The sequence below is a fragment of the Electrona antarctica genome, assembly GCF_951216825.1.
Source record: "Electrona antarctica genome assembly, chromosome: 2".
Lineage (NCBI taxonomy): Eukaryota > Metazoa > Chordata > Actinopteri > Myctophiformes > Myctophidae > Electrona > Electrona antarctica.
In genome coordinates this window covers 42,756,174-42,773,176 of record NC_136807.1, presented here as the reverse complement: position 1 = coordinate 42,773,176, position 17,003 = coordinate 42,756,174, and the positions used below count along the sequence as shown (strand labels likewise).

Sequence of the window (17,003 nt, the reverse complement as noted above, 5' to 3'; positions counted from 1 at the left end):
GTTTACTCACCGCCAGGTCTGTAAACGACATCGTCCTCCGTGATGAAGGACGTGATCTCTCCGTTCTCCGTGCGCTCGTAGCGCGACTTCTTCTTGGGCGACTTCTTCTTGCCCTTTTTGCCGCCGTCCTCGGCCGTGCCGCTGCCCCCCCCTCCCGCGCTGCTGTTGCCGCCGTTGTCGCCGTCCTCGTCCTCGCTGTGATCGCTCTCGGCATAGTTCTTGGCCCCGCCCTCCAGCGTGCAGCTGCGCCGGGGCCTGGCGCTCTCGCTGTCGCGGTCGCCACCGCCGCAGTCCGTCATCTGTCGGCGGGCCTTGCCTCCCTCCCTCTTGTCACGGTCTCTGTCTCTGTCGCGGTCACGCTCCTTCTCCCGCTCCTTGTCTTTGTCGGCCGTCATGATCCGCCACGTGCCTTCCTCAGTCCTCTCACGGCTGGGCCTCCGTGAAAGGTAGACTGTGAGCCTGGGCTTCAGTCTTCTGAATTTACCGCTCAAATCCAGGGAAAATTCGGCCACACCAACAACCCCAGTGTTTCAGAAGAGCTGTGGACGTGAAAGAGAAGACGAGTGAGAATGTGGAAAATTACATTGCAGTAAGTCACTGGTGTTCAAACCAGAGGTCCGGGGACCACCAGTGGGTACCTGAGGGGGTTCCAGGTGGTCCCCAGCTAAATGATGGAGAGTTTGTAACCAAATGGACCCTTATAGATCTTTAACTCTTGAGAGATTAATTTTATGCTCTCAAGAGTTCAATTATTTTAAACATCAAATTACTAAATTCACAAGAAGTCTACACAATTAGAGAATGTAGAATAATCGTTATTTTGATCAATTCCCGTTGTCTCTACTAATGGTACCACATCAATACATCATGGAATTGTGGACAAAATCCTATGTGACGACAAGAAAATATTCTAAGACTGACTTGTCAACGGGCATTTGCGATAACTACCGTGGGTGTATTTGTGACTGAAAAGGGTCATTTTTTTATGGTGGTGGAAAAGACTTAGAGATTAGCTCCTGGAAGTCAGGCAATGAGCTGTGCTGGCTCTTAACCTCAGAGTAATTGTTAGCACTCTCCTCCACAGTCATGTATACTCTGGAGAGCGCTGAGCAGCTCTATCAAAAGAACACAACCTTCAAGCCTCCTGCTCAAGTCTATTCGCCTCATTTCAGAGAGAGAGAGGAGGGAAAGGGAGTTAAAAAAAAAAAAGAGGGAGAGGGAGTGAAAAAAAAAGAGGAGAGCGTGAGAGAGGAGAAAGAGACAGGCACTGCATGTATTTTCTCACAATAACCTAAAGGGGGATTCCCCGCTGTATTAGCAATCTTCAGAAAGGCTGCATGGCACACTTTGGTTGAGGATAGGAGGCTTTACAAGCAGCAGGATTCCTCAGAGACACCGTGTCCAGGGGCTTTTCAGCACACGACACTGTGCCTCTTTTACAGCACCACTGGAGAGTTGGAGTAAACCCTAGCTAGCTTGTTCCTCTGGTGAGCAGCTGCGATGACAACAGGCTAAGTTTTTATTCATCTATCTGTCTGAGTGTTTTTGTGCGTGCGCGTTTACTTTACACTGTGGCTGGCTGGACTGTGCCCCGGCCCAGCCATGTCTGACTGACAGTCATCGCCATGCTAATGTGAAGTGACAGGTCTGGAGGGGAAAACATGGCAATCCACTGGCAGCGAGAGTGAGAGAGAGGAGAGAATGAGAGAGAGAGAGAGAGAGAGAGAGAGAGAGAGAGAGAGAGAGAGAGAGAAGCCAGTGATTTGCCATGCCCAGCCCACTGCCATTTTCAGCCTATCATCATTCACTCAAAAAGAGCCAGCTACCACCTTCCCAGGCTATAATGAAAACCCGCATAAACGCACACATGAGTGGGCAGAGCCCTCGGAGTGAGCTGCTCACACTACACTGCCCCTACACAGCAGCCTTACAAAGGAGGCTTCTCACTTACTTGCCAGTGTTTGCTTTCTTCCCCCCACTACAGATTAACTAGAAATAGCTATTACAGCCCCCAGAGGGGCCAGACCTGGCAATCAGCACCCGTGTTACCAAGACTGTGATAGCAGCCCAGCAGAGAGAAAGAGTGAAGGAGAGAGAGAGAGAGAGAAAGAGTGAAGGAGAGAGAGAGAGAGAGAGATTGGGGGAAATGCAAGGAGAGAATGAGCCGAAAGCACAATACCATCCCGGGAGTGAAAATGATGCAGTGTGTCTGCAAGGAGGATGAGCATTTATTGAGACAAGACAGAGACGGATGCAAGTTGAGGAGAAGGAAAAGAGGGAGGTGAAAAAGAGAAAGATAGAGATAGAGAAAGAAAGGAAAAAAATGAAAGAATGAAAGAGAAAGCTCAAAAGAATGAAAAGCTTTTTGGCTGGCAGGCACATGTGCAATGGTTGAGGTGCGTTTGACAGCCAGTCATCTCGTGAGCAGACACCAACTGACAGGGCAGCTGCTCTTGTCGCTGGCTTCAACACAAACACTGGGCCCGATTAAACCACAGCCTCATCACAGCCCTTATTAATCATCTACTGATGAGTTACCACGGCGACCACTGGGCTGCTGAGCACACTCGCGCATACATACAAACACACTCACAGGCTTAGGAGGGAAATAACACAAACCCCCACACACATACCCTTGCTTGACACACACACACACACACACACACACACACACACACACACACACACACACACACACACACACACACACACACACACACACACACACACACACACACACACACACACACACACACACACACACACACACACACACACACACACACACACACACACACACACACACACACACACACACACACACACACACACACACACACACACACACACACACACACACACACACACACACACACACACACACACACACACACACACAGCGTCCCCTCTGCCTTCATATACAGCAGTGTGTGTTGGAGGTGTGAAGAACATGAAAATATTGACGGAGGTATCATTTGATAGCAGCTCTCTAATCCTGGGACTGCCAGAGCCTGTGTGTGAGCTAAGCACCTCTTCTCTCCTCCAATCAGCAACATAAGCCTCTTCCACAGCAAGCATGCATTGACTCTCAACTGTTGCGAATGGAAGGCTAGCCTATTGTACTTGTTAGGCAACCACTAGGAGCCTCAACAATCAACTTTACAATCAGGGTCTTGTCATTAGCGTGCTTCTGGGCACATTTTACATTACCGTGTTGTTCCTAGTCTTGTATTTGATTAATTAGTATGCTGGTGGAACAGCAAGCATTGTAGTTACACTACACGGTGCGCATATGTTGCAGTATGCATATACTGTACAATTGTACTAAAATGCTTAACTGAATTGACGGTAGTTAATTAGCACTATGCTCATGGGTTGATGTCTAAAATTGTTGTACAACTATAGCTTGATGCGGACAAAAGAGGCAATTCGAAGTTGAACAAACGAGAAAAAAATGCAGCGAGTCAGTATGAAGTGAAGTAGTAATATTGTAGCAATGAAAAGTCATAATGTATGATGGCGGAGAGAGAAAGGGAAAAAAGAGAGGGCTCCCCGCCCACTGCCAGGGAAACAAAGTGCTCAGTAAAAAGCACTGCTGCCTGCCTAGCCGATGAATAACACTGTGAGGGGGCAGGTGAGGCTTGCAGCTATTACACATCAATCACTAGGCCAGGACCCTTTGAAAGAAACCAGCTGTCTTAATGGAAAAGAGAAGGAGGGGGCAGCGGCTGGAGAGAGAGAGAAAGAGAGAGAGAAAGAGAGAGGGAGAGAGAGAGAGAGAAAAGGGGGGGTTTCAGCCAACGGCACCTAATCCACCATTTACATTACTGCAATAGAGTCAAGGGCTAGCAGCCAGCGGGGCCTCGCTCAAATACATTTCTCTTTTCCGTGCCTGTTTAAATGAGACCTCTGGCCCGAAAAACCACACAGTTTGTGGCTCGATTAACACATCATCCCCCACAATGGCCACACAGCAGGTTTCTGTTGCTAAACACTGCTTTGCTCTCCCTCTCTCACTCCCGCTTTACCCAACAGGCATTTTAAAAGAGACATGTTTTATTCATTCAAATCACTCCCACGTTTACCCAAATACACGTTCATCTCAGTGGCTTCAATCGAACCCTGGTTAAGGATAAACAGCCAAATTGGCCCAGTTTGCCAGAGTAGATGTACAAGGCAGGGCTAAGCGGTTAGGTTGCTTCTCTAAAATGTACTAATTGATTATCTTGGGTTTTGAATTTCAAAATCATTTATTTTGTGCCTATAGCACATTATGAAACAAAGAACAGAGACAAGATAGATGGTCCACATTTAAATGCAAAACAGAACGCACAGACACTGACAAACGGCGCGGCAAACCATTCCTTTTAAGGGGTGGCAAGATTGAGAAAAATCATTCACAGCATATTCAACTGGAGAATTATGAAGTAGCAGAATATGATTGGCAAGGATTTAGGGCCGGCTTTACGGAAGGGATTGAATGAAATACTCGCGTGAATACAGATTAGAAGAGAACAATATTAGCACGAACACACACACAGGGTTATTAACAATGAGGGGCAACTCAAATTGATCCCAATAAACCAGTCGGATCCTGGGCGGTGCACGAAGCTTCACTGCGGTGATGTTGAGCTGGAGCAGCTTTTTGTCAGCTCCAATCCATTACTCGCTGCGATCTAATCTAAACTGCTATCCAAGCCCCCTAGAAACAACAGCACAATGAAAGGCTCAGCTGGAGGCAGAGGGGGCAGGCCACTTCATAAGGGATTCTCTGTGGTCTTTTGCACCCTGCGTGCTTTTTCTTACCTTGTGAATCATAGCCTGCTTTATTCTCCGAACCCCATCTCTGCTGTAGTTCACATTGGCAGGGCAGAGGCACTTGTCTTCTCTACTCTTTTCTTCAATTCACTGATGAGTAACCACGTCTTTCTCTGCCAGAAAGCTGTGCTCACAAAAGCTCTATTTTTAGTTCGCATCTGGGGTTAGTTCACTAAGGTAAAAGCCATGCTCAAGAGAAGTTTAGCTTTGCAGCCTTCAAACATGAACACTGAAACCCGCCTGGAAAATGGTGAAGGCAGTGTATCTTCACAACAAGATATTCTCATGCACTGTGGCAGTCTGAGGAGTGTTGAACCGCTGCCATTGTCTGAAAGCACTACACTAGACAACCAACCAAAGTTTGCCATGATACAGTTTATTCAGTATTTTTACACATTGCAGTGGCCACTAGGTAAAATCACGTCTCTGTGTTTAACATGGTTTACGGCTCAAGTCCATCTCCAAGAGCTAAATCCTCCTATATTCCCTGTTTGTGTGTTCTCTGGGAAAGCTCCAAATAGCACTGTGGGGGAGGAGGTATCTCCACAGCCTACGGTTTATGAGCAGGACTTCATTTCATAGCCTAATATCAGGTACATCATGACAGTACCTGAAAGCCATTGCAGTTGCTCAGGCTGCCTTCACACAGCAGCATCGTGTTTTGACATGGCCCCCGAGGGAAAAAGCAGGGCGGTCCATTGTCGCCCCTTCCCTTTTCCTCTAAATGAGGCACTCTTGAGAAATGTAATCGCAGGCGGTCCAATGGAGGACTTCTCCCAATGTGTCATTGATAAGAGAGAAGCTGGAGAATGCGAAGCATGTGGTGGCCAGACAACACTACCATGAATCTGTCTCTTAATTGAGTTTCTGCTGGATTGTGTGACGCCTTTACCCCCGTGTGAATGAAGCGCCTGATCAGATGGGCTTCTCCAGTATCTTTCACCTCTGGAGAGACACTGACAATTCATTTTTTGGGGGTGAATTATGTCATCATAATGAAATGTATCCAAGGTAAAGCTGGGGTCAGGCAAGGCATAAATACACACTGGGGACACATTGAAGCCTCTCATGTACTGACAAGATATCTTATTCAATACAATAATATTTCATGTTCGCAAAAAAGGAAACTATCTACTGCACTTGCAGCAGGCATGTGGTTTTCAAATAAGAAAACGATACTTTCTGTCAAGCCAACATAACACCCTACCTCTGAGGGGAAAACAAACCTTGATTTTGTACCCTATCTTGATTGTGTTACAACCCAAGGACTCTTGAGATTTTAATATTTGAGCACTCAATCTTGTACCAATCTCCTGCAATCAAATATCCCCTCTCATCTCCCCAACCGAGCCTACCTATCAGCTTAACGATCCTATCCGTCAGTTAACTTGCTTGCAACTGCTAAATCTAAATGAGTGTGTGCGAGAAGGGGGAGTGGAATTCATAAGGCTGCCCTATGTCCTCCAGCTAGTCTAATCACAATGCCAGAGTGACATGCCAACACAGAGGAAAACCAACAGAAATAGATTAGAGTGACAGATAAGACAGCTCAGAGGTTTCCCAACTGACAGCGCCGATCGGCAGGGGCGTTGAAGGATGTCTTAAAGAGGACTTTGTTGAAAACAATGCCATTAGGTCAGCATGCAAAAACATTTTTCCACCTAAATTATTTAGCTCTCTGGTGGTGCCCTCCACTCCATCCCCTGAGCAGATGGTTGGCCGGGGTGTGTGTGTGTGTGTGTGTGTGTGTATGGGATGGGGGTGGGACAAATCCTCCATTCAAAAGCCCATAACGGCCCAAGCCAGTATCACCTCCACCCCTAGATACCACAGGATGGCATTACCTCTAATTAGGGAGGGCTTTTGTTTCAGGGGTGGATGTACAAACGCTAACCATCCAACCAACTACAACTGCACGTGTTAAAAAAAAGAAAAAGAGAAAAAGGTTTAGTCTTCTCAACCTAAGATCCCCCTTTGTTTACCCTCCATGCTAATTTCAGCCACAGCTCTCGCAACCAGTGCTATAACTCAAGTCAATGTGGAAACACTGCAAATAGACACTGGCAGAGAACATTATCCTGTTGGAGATTTGTTTGTTCAAGTCAAGAGTAGGGAAGACGAGAAAAACAACTTTACAAAAAATCTCTAAAAGAGACAAAACAGGACTCACAGAGCAGTCCTTAACGCACTTTTAATACAATAAATACATTAGTATGGTACGCTGCAGAGCAGGCAGCAAAAGGGACGCGTAAAGACGGGGAAAACAGTCCGCAGGAGAAGGTGTAGTGTAGTCGGGTAGTGTGTCTGTGTGTGGGCGATAGTGCGTGTAGCATGGAGGGGGGTCAGAGCAGCATACACCTTTGTCATCTATCTATCCATCCATCCATCTCAGCGGTGTGACTGGGCCAGTGAGCCTAGGCAGAAGTGAAAGCAGCCGCCACAGTGCAACATGAAGGGGAATGATAATGAATCATGAGTCTGTGGGGCGGCCTCTCTGCTGCTGCTCGCTGCCCTATTTAAACTGTAGCCACAGACAAGTCCATGTTGTAAACACTGCCCCATTCTGAATGCGTTCTCTCTCCCTCACTAAAAAAAACCCACACGAGGAGGGGGGTTGGGCAGGGTGATGGGTGAGGAGTGGGGTGGGGGGGGGTAAGTGACCTGGGGTGATGAAAATACAGCTGCAACGAGCAGGATTTGAGCTCTCAGCTCCCGTATCCTCTTAGGACAACTCATAAAACATGTAGTGACTGGGACTACTAGACCTAATACAATTGTGCCATTTTGGCACACCCGATATACACCAACAAACACACTAGGCTATACCAACACGCTCACACACAGGATATAAATACAAAAAACAAAAACATATGAGTCACAACACTATTACCACAAGCACATGCTATTTTTAGATATTCATCTAAAACAGTTTTGTAAGGAGATAATGCTAGCCGTTTACAGAAAACATTCGCAGTAGGTCTGAGAACAATGGTGTGATGGCTGGGAGGGCTGAGACCGGTTTCTAAGCGGTGTACAGTACCGATCCGCAGATTAACTCCGTTCGTTCATGTGTGAAATGGGGACTTGATCCCTAACTGATAGCGCTCTATGCCTCCAGCAAACACAGTGTGCATATTTTTTTGTCATCGGTTTATAACGGCTAACAACTGTAATGGATTTGATTAGATGGTATGTGGTTCGCCGTGCAACAACAATGCGGCAGTAAAAATACCTAGCAACTCAAATAACAGCTCCAGCGAGGGATAGGCCCTGTCGAGCCTTGTTTTAAAATGAAGATGAACCAAGCCAGACACTTGGCTCGGTTGCAGCAAATAAGCTTCAGAAATTCTTGGAATGTTAATGTCAAGCTTTAACCATGACAATCTTGCTGAATTGTACTCCACCCAGTTGAATGTGGGAATTAATGACAACAAAGGTTGTTAACACAATAGTGCTGCACAATTAATCGAGAAAGAGATTCAGACACCTATGCAATGTAATTTTGTGAAGAATCGTGACGAATCGTACAGCAATAGTTGTCCAATTCATTTTAGTTACTCTTATGTTTGTTTGTTTTTTTAATAAATATTTTCATAAAAAAAAAAAAGGATCATGTGAGAATCGAGAATCACATTTGAGCAAGAATCGTGCAGCACTATAACACAAGCTGCACAACCTCGGCGGTTAATATAATTTTCACATGTGAACAAATGTTCACCTTTATGGCCACCCCCTCCCGGCTAATATATGGGTAACTGAGACGTGAATATGACTGAACCCCGACATGGTGCTGTATTGGAGTCCTCCAAACCATTTAACACCACCCCGTTACCACAATGTTATGCCACACAATCGTTGAGTAATCCCCTGCCTCCATTGTGTTTAAGCACACCATATGCTACGCTCATGCATAGGAAATCAGCCTCCAGTGTCTCTGCCGTCGCAACAACAGCACGCTCTGTGGAAATCTAGGAAGGCAGGTTTGTGGCGCTACAGCCTTGTTAAAATAGAGCTTGCTGATGCATCTGCAAGCTTATAAAACGCCACTGAGAACATATTCACCACAGTGCTGCATTCATCCATGTGTATATGCACATGTCAATCTAGAAATGTGTAGGCCATTGACATGTGCACGCACGCACGCACGCACACACGCACGCACACACACACAAACTGCTTCTGCTACTAAGCAACCGCATAGGTCCAGGACTATATGCTCAGCCAATAAATGGCTGGAGTGTAATGTGTCTTGACCTTCTTCTATCTTTCTTTCAGCAGCTCCTTACATATATTGCTGTCTCTCCTCATATATCACTCGGGAAAATGGCGCCCTTCACCCGGCACCCTCCTGTCCCCTCCTTAAAAGGCTGAAGGGACATCTTTGCCTGCTGTACTAAACTGACAGCCCTGGCCTCTTCTTCACAGAGCATAGAGAAGAGAAGAGGAGAGGAGGGAGAGTGGGACGAGGCTCATAGGAGGGAAATGCCGTGATGAATAATTATGTTTCATAATACGCCCCAACCCCCCCCCCCCCCCTCCTTTATTAGCATCAAACAATAATTAATGGGGAACACGGGGGGCACTGGAGAGTCTGCTATTCGCTTTCTAGAACAAGAGGGTCAATATGCCCTTCAACCCTGTTCTCTCTGCTCACCATCAAAGCGGGAGACACCTCATCCCTCTAAAAACACGCTCTTGGCTTATTTATGATGCCAGTTGCTCTGCTGGAGGAAGAGGCAGTGTTCCTGCTACACTCAGCAAAACTAGCCGGATCACTTTACGCAGCAGTTTGCCCCTTCCATCTCCTCACCCCGTTCTCAGCAGGCGAACTCCAACAATTCAATAATGAATATGAAATCCCTCCTAATTGATGTCTATGGGAGTCAGAGCAGCCGAAAATATGGGCTATTGGACACGGGCTTGACTTGATTAAGTTTTTGTTTCACGTCAAAAAAATAATCTCTGATCAGCAGTAGCAAAGCCGGTCCTGATGGAATTAGCTTTGCACTAAGAGCTCCATTGATCTTGGCACTCATCTGGGCCGATGAGGCCGGGGAAGGCAGCTGGTAATCCAATAGCTGGGATGGGGAAGTGCCTCAAGGACTCTGCTGTGTTTACCCACCTACTTCCTAGGCAGAAAGAAGACACAATGTTAGCGTGTGCCACTCAGAGAACTGATTGGAAGCCATGGGGGCCTGAGCTCCAGTTGAAATAAGTAAGATCCGCAGGGGGAGAGCAAGAAGCTAGGTGATTGAAAAGCATAAAGTAATTGCTTCTGCCACAGCTATCATGTTTGTAATGAGTAAACAGGATGAATCAAGCGTGAGTCTACAACGGTATTTAACCCATTTTGGGCAGGAACCCCTTTGGTGTTAGCATCATGTTATGCTTTAGCTATTGAAAAATAGCAGACCTACACGCTCGTAGCGCGCCACTCGGTGGTTTTTGAAAAATCGAAGAATGACTGACATAGAAACATAGCTTTTTCAGAAAACTGTCAGGATGTAGAAGACATTTTTAGAATCTGATCTCAGGTCAAAATGGGTTAAACAAGCTGTGCAGTAACACTCCTGCCCTAATATAGCGTTCACTTCACAATCCTTGCTTGCCAACAAAAGTAAAGGCCTGTATTCAATTTAAGGGTCCTATTCGGTCGGTCAGAGAGCACGGTAAGGAAGGGGAATAAGAACAACCCAGCAACTTAACCCACTTATTGATCTTGATAAACCACGCTGTAATCAGATGATATTTCACAGCACTGACATTTAGGTCTTCTACCTTTGTAGCATGATGGCTTCATTGCAGCAGGCATTGATGCAAGCCTTCACAATCAATTTTGCATGACATAAATGACATAAAACAAGAACCCACGGGGTGGAGAGCATGGGAAATGAAATAGAGCACAGCTAAGGTAGTAGAGGGTAAATTTACAGCTGTTTTGCTTGGGGGATGCAGTCAAAGCAAACTATGTCTGTCTGGATAGTGTTGGCTGTCGTGCCTCTACCATAGTGCTCTTGCACAGACCTCGGTCGCTCAACACACATGAATACACACATCAAGGATTCATGAGCAAACGTTCGATAACAGAAGTGCATTTCTCTCCCTCATATCACTGCAGCAAAATAAAGTGAGAACACACACACACACACGCATGCACGCACGCACGCACGCACGCACGCACGCACGCACGCACGCGTGTACGTAAAGAGAGAGAGAACTCTCATACCACACTAATAACCTTGGGCTGTCTACCAATGCCATTACTTTATGGAACAGTATGGGATCTTATAAATAGAAGCTCCATTTCTCACCAGCAGTCAGTTACAGCTCTATTTCAGCCAAACCCATCATTAAATATTTATCTAGGCAGAGTGGTGGATCATACAGAGGTGATAAGCATTAAAGAAACGAAAAGAAAAATCAAAATCTGGGGCTTTTTTTCAGGCCGCTGCCACCCCACCCTCCCACCCACCCACAAACCCACAACAAAGGCACCATTTATTCAAAAGGATTATCTACAAGTGTTCCTTTAATCAGCGCGAGGCAGAACTGTACAGAGCCCTCCACAACAATCCCAGAGGAATACCTTTCTCTGGGAAGCCTTATCAGGCAGAGGATCTCCACCAATGGGGGGGGAGCGACAGAGAGAGAGAGAGAGAGATGGTGTTTTGTGAGTGAGAGTGTTTTTGAGGAACACAATGACGTACCACTACCTTGTTATAATGCCCTCCCGAACCACATCCAGAACAAAAGGACTCCATTTTGCAGTGGAGTTACGATGGCAGGGGATACCCGCCGTAAGGTCTCTCATCGCCTCCTCTCCGCTCCGTGTCGCTTCTGATTTCTCCTCTCTTTTTCAGCTCGCTGCTCGTTATTGCTAGCTAGATAAACCAGTGTTGCGGGTGGCTGGGTACACAGTGGAATCTTCAGCGTTCATTTAACTGAGTGTAGACTCTCGGAGTTATAAATGGTCAAATTAAAACTCTGAGGATTATGCTGTGTACACTATATACTATAGCAACCAGTGTGTTGGTGGAGTGCCAAAGCTGACAGTCTGTAGGAGGGATTGGGAGCATTATAGATCACTAGCAGACAGATGTCCAATCTTGCCCCGACGCTGACTCACATACAAACCCTGAAAACCAAACTGTTTTCCTGGTGGAATTTAAGCTGCTCTTTTTCAGCACAACAGTGTCAGCTCACGTATAAACACAGCACAGCACATTGAATTGTATAGGCCTGGGCTCTAAGGTTCCACTGTTATTTTCCTCACATTAGCTGCTTGCGATAGCCTTATATACCATATCTGCATCGACTGCTAAGGCCCCCCCCCCAAGGTTTTATTTAAAGCTTGTTGATCAAATCGTTAATTTACATGGATTTTGAATGCATAACAAAGTATGCATTGTTAAGTATTTCAAGCACTACTACTACAAAATGCTTGAAATGTCAAACAGGAAATAAACAATAATCATGCTCTAGAATGAGAAGCACGTGAGCAGACAGTGGAAACAGATTCCTTTTAGGTCACAGAGTTCGTTTCCATAAATGTTGGATCTGAATCTTTGAGAGAGGGGGGAAAACATTGGTTGATATTGGCCTACCTGTTCCAAAACATTGTAACAGACTCAGCCTAGAAAAATCCTCATCGGACTTCAGCCATTGAAAATCATACAATCAGTAACTACAGCTAAACTGTATCCTGTAGATTCATAAACTTACAACAATAACCATAACAGGGGCGCCCGCTGGCCTAGCGGTCCAGGCGCATGCAACATATAGGCTCTGGCCTGACAGCACGTTGTGTGTTCGAGTCCCATTCATGACTTTGCTGCATGTCTCTCCCCCGTCTCTCTCCCTCTCTCCTGTCTGTCTTCACTGTAACTATCAATAAAGGCACAAAAGCCAAAAAAAACAAAACAAACCAAAACAATAACCACAACAAGATCACAACTATGCAGTTACGTGCTGTGGCTGCAGTACCAAGTTCAAGTTGTCATTTAACCCATTTTGACCTGAGATCATATTCAAAAAATGTCTTCTACATCCTGACAGTTTTCTGAAAAAGCTATGTTTCTGTGTCAGTCGTTCTTCGATTTTTCAAAAATAGCAGACCTACAAGCTCATAGCGCGCCACTCGGTGGCACGCTATGAGCTTGTAGATCTGCTATTTTTCAATAGCTAAAGCATAACATAATGCCAACACCAACAGGGGTTCCCGCCCAGAATGGGTTAATTTGCTGAGTTTCAACCGCCAACAAATATGTGTTCCATAACATGTTGTAGTGTTTTTCCTCAGTGATCACAAGAAAAAGTATTAGCTACTACTATTGGCTAAAGGCTGTCCCAAAAACATTTAGTTTTTTAATCATTTATCTCCAACTGGATCCAACTGATCCACCATTCTTTTAGCTTTTGGGTATTTCTTTAGAAACGGATTAAAAGCCCCAAAGCTCTGGACACCTTAGTGGTGATAAGAATCAGGTACAAAACACTGTTACCAATATGCTACTTGATCTTTCAACCGCCATGCCTGTCCTCTCAGTAAAGGAGCCTAGTGGTCTGAAATGTACGATAGAAATGGTCTTTTCCATATGTATAATTGTACGTTTTGTATAATCATAGTGAGGAATTAAGACACTGAATTTAATATCATTTTCAAATGCATGCGTGTTGGAAAAAGCTAAATAGAGTTCAATAATGCAAAAGATACTATACAGTAACTTTGTTCCTCAACAAGGCTCAACTTATGTAACTTAAATAGCACTTTATATTAGATTATGTCTAATATAAAGTGCTATTTAACCCATTTTGGGCACTCACACTATAGTGTATACACTATAGTTCCATTAGATAGATATTCCACTGTTAGGTTCTTAAGCTTAAGATTCATGATGCCTTTTTGTGTATTTGTTGTATTACCATGTTTTGTGTTCTTGCTTACTGTAAATCGCTCTGGATGAAGAGCGTCTGCTAAATGCCTAAATTGTAAATTGTTCCCCCTCATTATCACATATGACAAATATTCTGACTTTCTGACAAATGTTTAGGTTATGTTTACATAACCTTTTTCCACTCATTAAGACACCCATCCTAATATGTATGTTTGGAACAAGCTTTAAACAAAGGCTTACATTACAAAAAAAGATAAGGTTGAGGATGGCAGATTGTTCCCGGCAATAATATAGTAATTTATTATGATCGTGTTCATAACATCTGACAAAAGAATATATCACATCATAATTAGGACTATGGATTCAGCCATTAGCCTCCTATAGCATGATAAGAATGATAGCCTTCCAGTACGAGGCAAATGGGAACCAATGCTGAAGTGAGCGTGCAGCGTGAGTGAGTGTTGACATCAGACTTGGGCAACCCAAGAGATCTGAGGCTTGGATGAATGCATACACATTAAATGAATATTGCACATGTGTTAAATGCTGCCAGAGAGCAGATGACTGGCAGTGCATTGCCAGGAGAAGGCATCATTGTCTAGCGTGAATAAATTGCGTTTCTCTGCTGCACTAAACAAGTGTCATGCTCCAGTAAACAGAATCAAACACTTTCAGCATCTGTTGTCTTTAACTCGCCCTTTGTTTTCTGGCTTGTGCCGTGGTAGTTAATGATTTCCTCAAGATCCCCCATTTTCGACGTGATTTGCATGTCTGAAATGCTTCGCTGCGCAGAGAGCGCGGCGCACAAAGGGATGCCGTTGTCCATTTGAATCCAAACCACGATCATCAGCGTGTGTGCTGCCCTGAGATCTGGTTTCGTCAAGGAGGTTTGATCGAGGCAAAACAGACAAGGTAACAGCACTCCGCCTTTCACTACCCTTCTTGTTTACATATCTGGATTGTGCAGTCATCTCTTCCAGAGGAGGCACCACCGCCAGCAAAAACAATTACCCCCACCCGCGCACAAGCCACTCACTCACTCACTCACTACGTCTGCCCTGCTTGACAATGAATCCCATTAGATCCCTCTCCGAATTAACACTAGTTAACTTAAAACACTGACACGCATCAAGCCAAGTCATTAGCCTGTCTTTTAGCAGGAAAAAAAACTGGAATGATTTGCCGGTTCAAAGAGATCATCTCCCTACACGCTGCCTAGGGCAGCCCTTCCCGTCTACCTCATTATTTTTGGAAGAACAAGGCCACTGATGAATCTAGTTGGATTAAATGGAAGGTGCTTTCATTATGACCAGGCTTATGTGTGGCATGGGAGCAGAGTGGAGTACTTTAAGCCGGTCTCCTTACAGAAAACAAAAGGAAGTGCAGTAGCTAGCCCACACAGTGGGCTAAAACAAACAGACAAATCTCACTCACCTACGATGTAATATCAAAGTGGCATTGTTGCTGCTACACACAGACCCACTGAACTGCAGAGAGAAAGGTCTGTCACATGTTTGTGGATACTAGCACAGGTGACAATCACCTTGAGTGATAAAGACATCCATGCCCGTTTATATATTGATTTATTGAATACTTTATTAGTGAGAAATGTAAACAGCATGTGGTACATGAAGGCTATAAGGATATCACAAAAAAGGTCATGGGGACTTGTTTCCATTGTGGTCCTATGTATTAAATTCATCAACATAGCATTAAAACAACAACACAATAATACATGTCATCAACAACAACAAAAGAGATTCTTCAGATGTGATAGTCTGCAATGCTTCACCGTTTCAATACTGCATGGAATGAGACTGTCCGTGTGTTTTCCCGTTTATGTTGCCAGGGCGACAAATGAAAAGCAGAGTTACCCACACAACTAATCAAATAAGTGAGTGACAAAAAGTCAATATCTTCTCATTGTGTGGACAAGCAATATATCTGCACAGTAACAGCCTATGCTTAGGGGATTAGGAGCACTATTCTCAGAGCATTATTCGCCTAATGTGTCAATAATCTGGCTCTGCCTGGCTTTTAAAGCCAGTGTCAATAAAGAGGTAGCGTGAAAAGGGGAATTTACCAAGTACCCACTAAATCACCAATGCACTAGTTACAGTTTAGTGATGATGTGTTCAACAATACATGTTCCACCTCATCCTGCAATGTTTGAAAGGCAGCAAAATAAGACAAGACTACAAGAGAATATTAAAACAGTTTAGCTGCATAACCAGTTTTCCACGCTATTTAATCCATGTTCTGCCCCCTGCGTAATACGCTAAACCCGCCATTTGTGTTTAATTTGCCGTTTTGTAATAATTTCAAAGAAATAGCGGATTTGTCGCGGACGTGCTATGATGACGTAACCGGAAATCAACCAACCGCCGGCTTGCGAGGGCTTCTGGGAAGGTTTTAAAAGGTATAAAAAAAATCACACCCGTGTGAACTGAGCGGTGTAAGGTCTTATATAGACTGATCAACTGTGGTCTGACGTAATGTCTGACGTAATGAAATCACACCCGTGTGAACTGGGTGACCATAGCAACCATGCTCATTTTTTGGTACGAACAGACACGTAAACTAACAAAGCCAGTTGTAGGAGTGGTTTACACCACTCAAAAATCATTCTACAGGAGGTCAAAGACAGAAGAACAAATGGATAGCTACAGCATTATGCACTTCAGAGAATTCAGATGGTAACCCTATTGCTTTAGTTCCTTAGGGCTGACTTTCCCATTTTAAAAAACATCTCAATTGACAACAGACAAATAGCCTGCTTTTGATTACATCCTTGACTAAAGAGTACCCTAAATGCAAAGTAGGGCAAACGTCATTCCACACAACCGGCGTAATATAAGCAAGATCAATGAGTAAATTTATCAGCAAATATTACCATTCGCTGCAGGCGAGTAATCATTAAGGAATGGCACCGATGCATTATTCATCGGCTAATGTATAATTCAGACGTAACAGCAGATTCTATGCATAAGTAAAGCTGTGATACATTTATGCACATTAAATGTTTACTCGCTAGAATAGGATACGACGGCGCAGCGTGCATGCTTTCCCGCCGCCGTCACTTGATTATCCCATTTTGGGCGGGAACCCCTTTTTGGTGTTTCAACTAAGCATTATGTTATACTTTAGCTATTGAAAAATAGCAGATCTACAAGCTCATAGCGCGCCACCGAGTGGCGCGCTATGAACTTGTAGGCCTGCTATTTTTGAAAAATCGTGAAAATGCGGCACAAATCTTTGAATATAATACTGTATTCTTTCAGAAGACTTTTT

General features: G+C 44.6%; 1 protein-coding gene across 5 annotated transcripts in view; it reads right to left on the bottom strand.

The window, feature by feature from the left end:
• Window positions 1–17,003, bottom strand: part of rerea (arginine-glutamic acid dipeptide (RE) repeats a) — a 181,818-nt gene that overhangs the window by 104,951 nt on the left and 59,864 nt on the right. For all 5 annotated transcript variants that reach the window (XM_079496026.1, XM_079496030.1, XM_079496028.1 and 2 more), the window contains one exon: window positions 11–539. In XM_079496026.1, coding sequence (XP_079352152.1) covers window positions 11–395 — 385 coding nt within the window. In that variant the 5' untranslated portion in view covers window positions 396–539. The remainder of the gene's footprint in view (window positions 1–10; window positions 540–17,003) is intronic.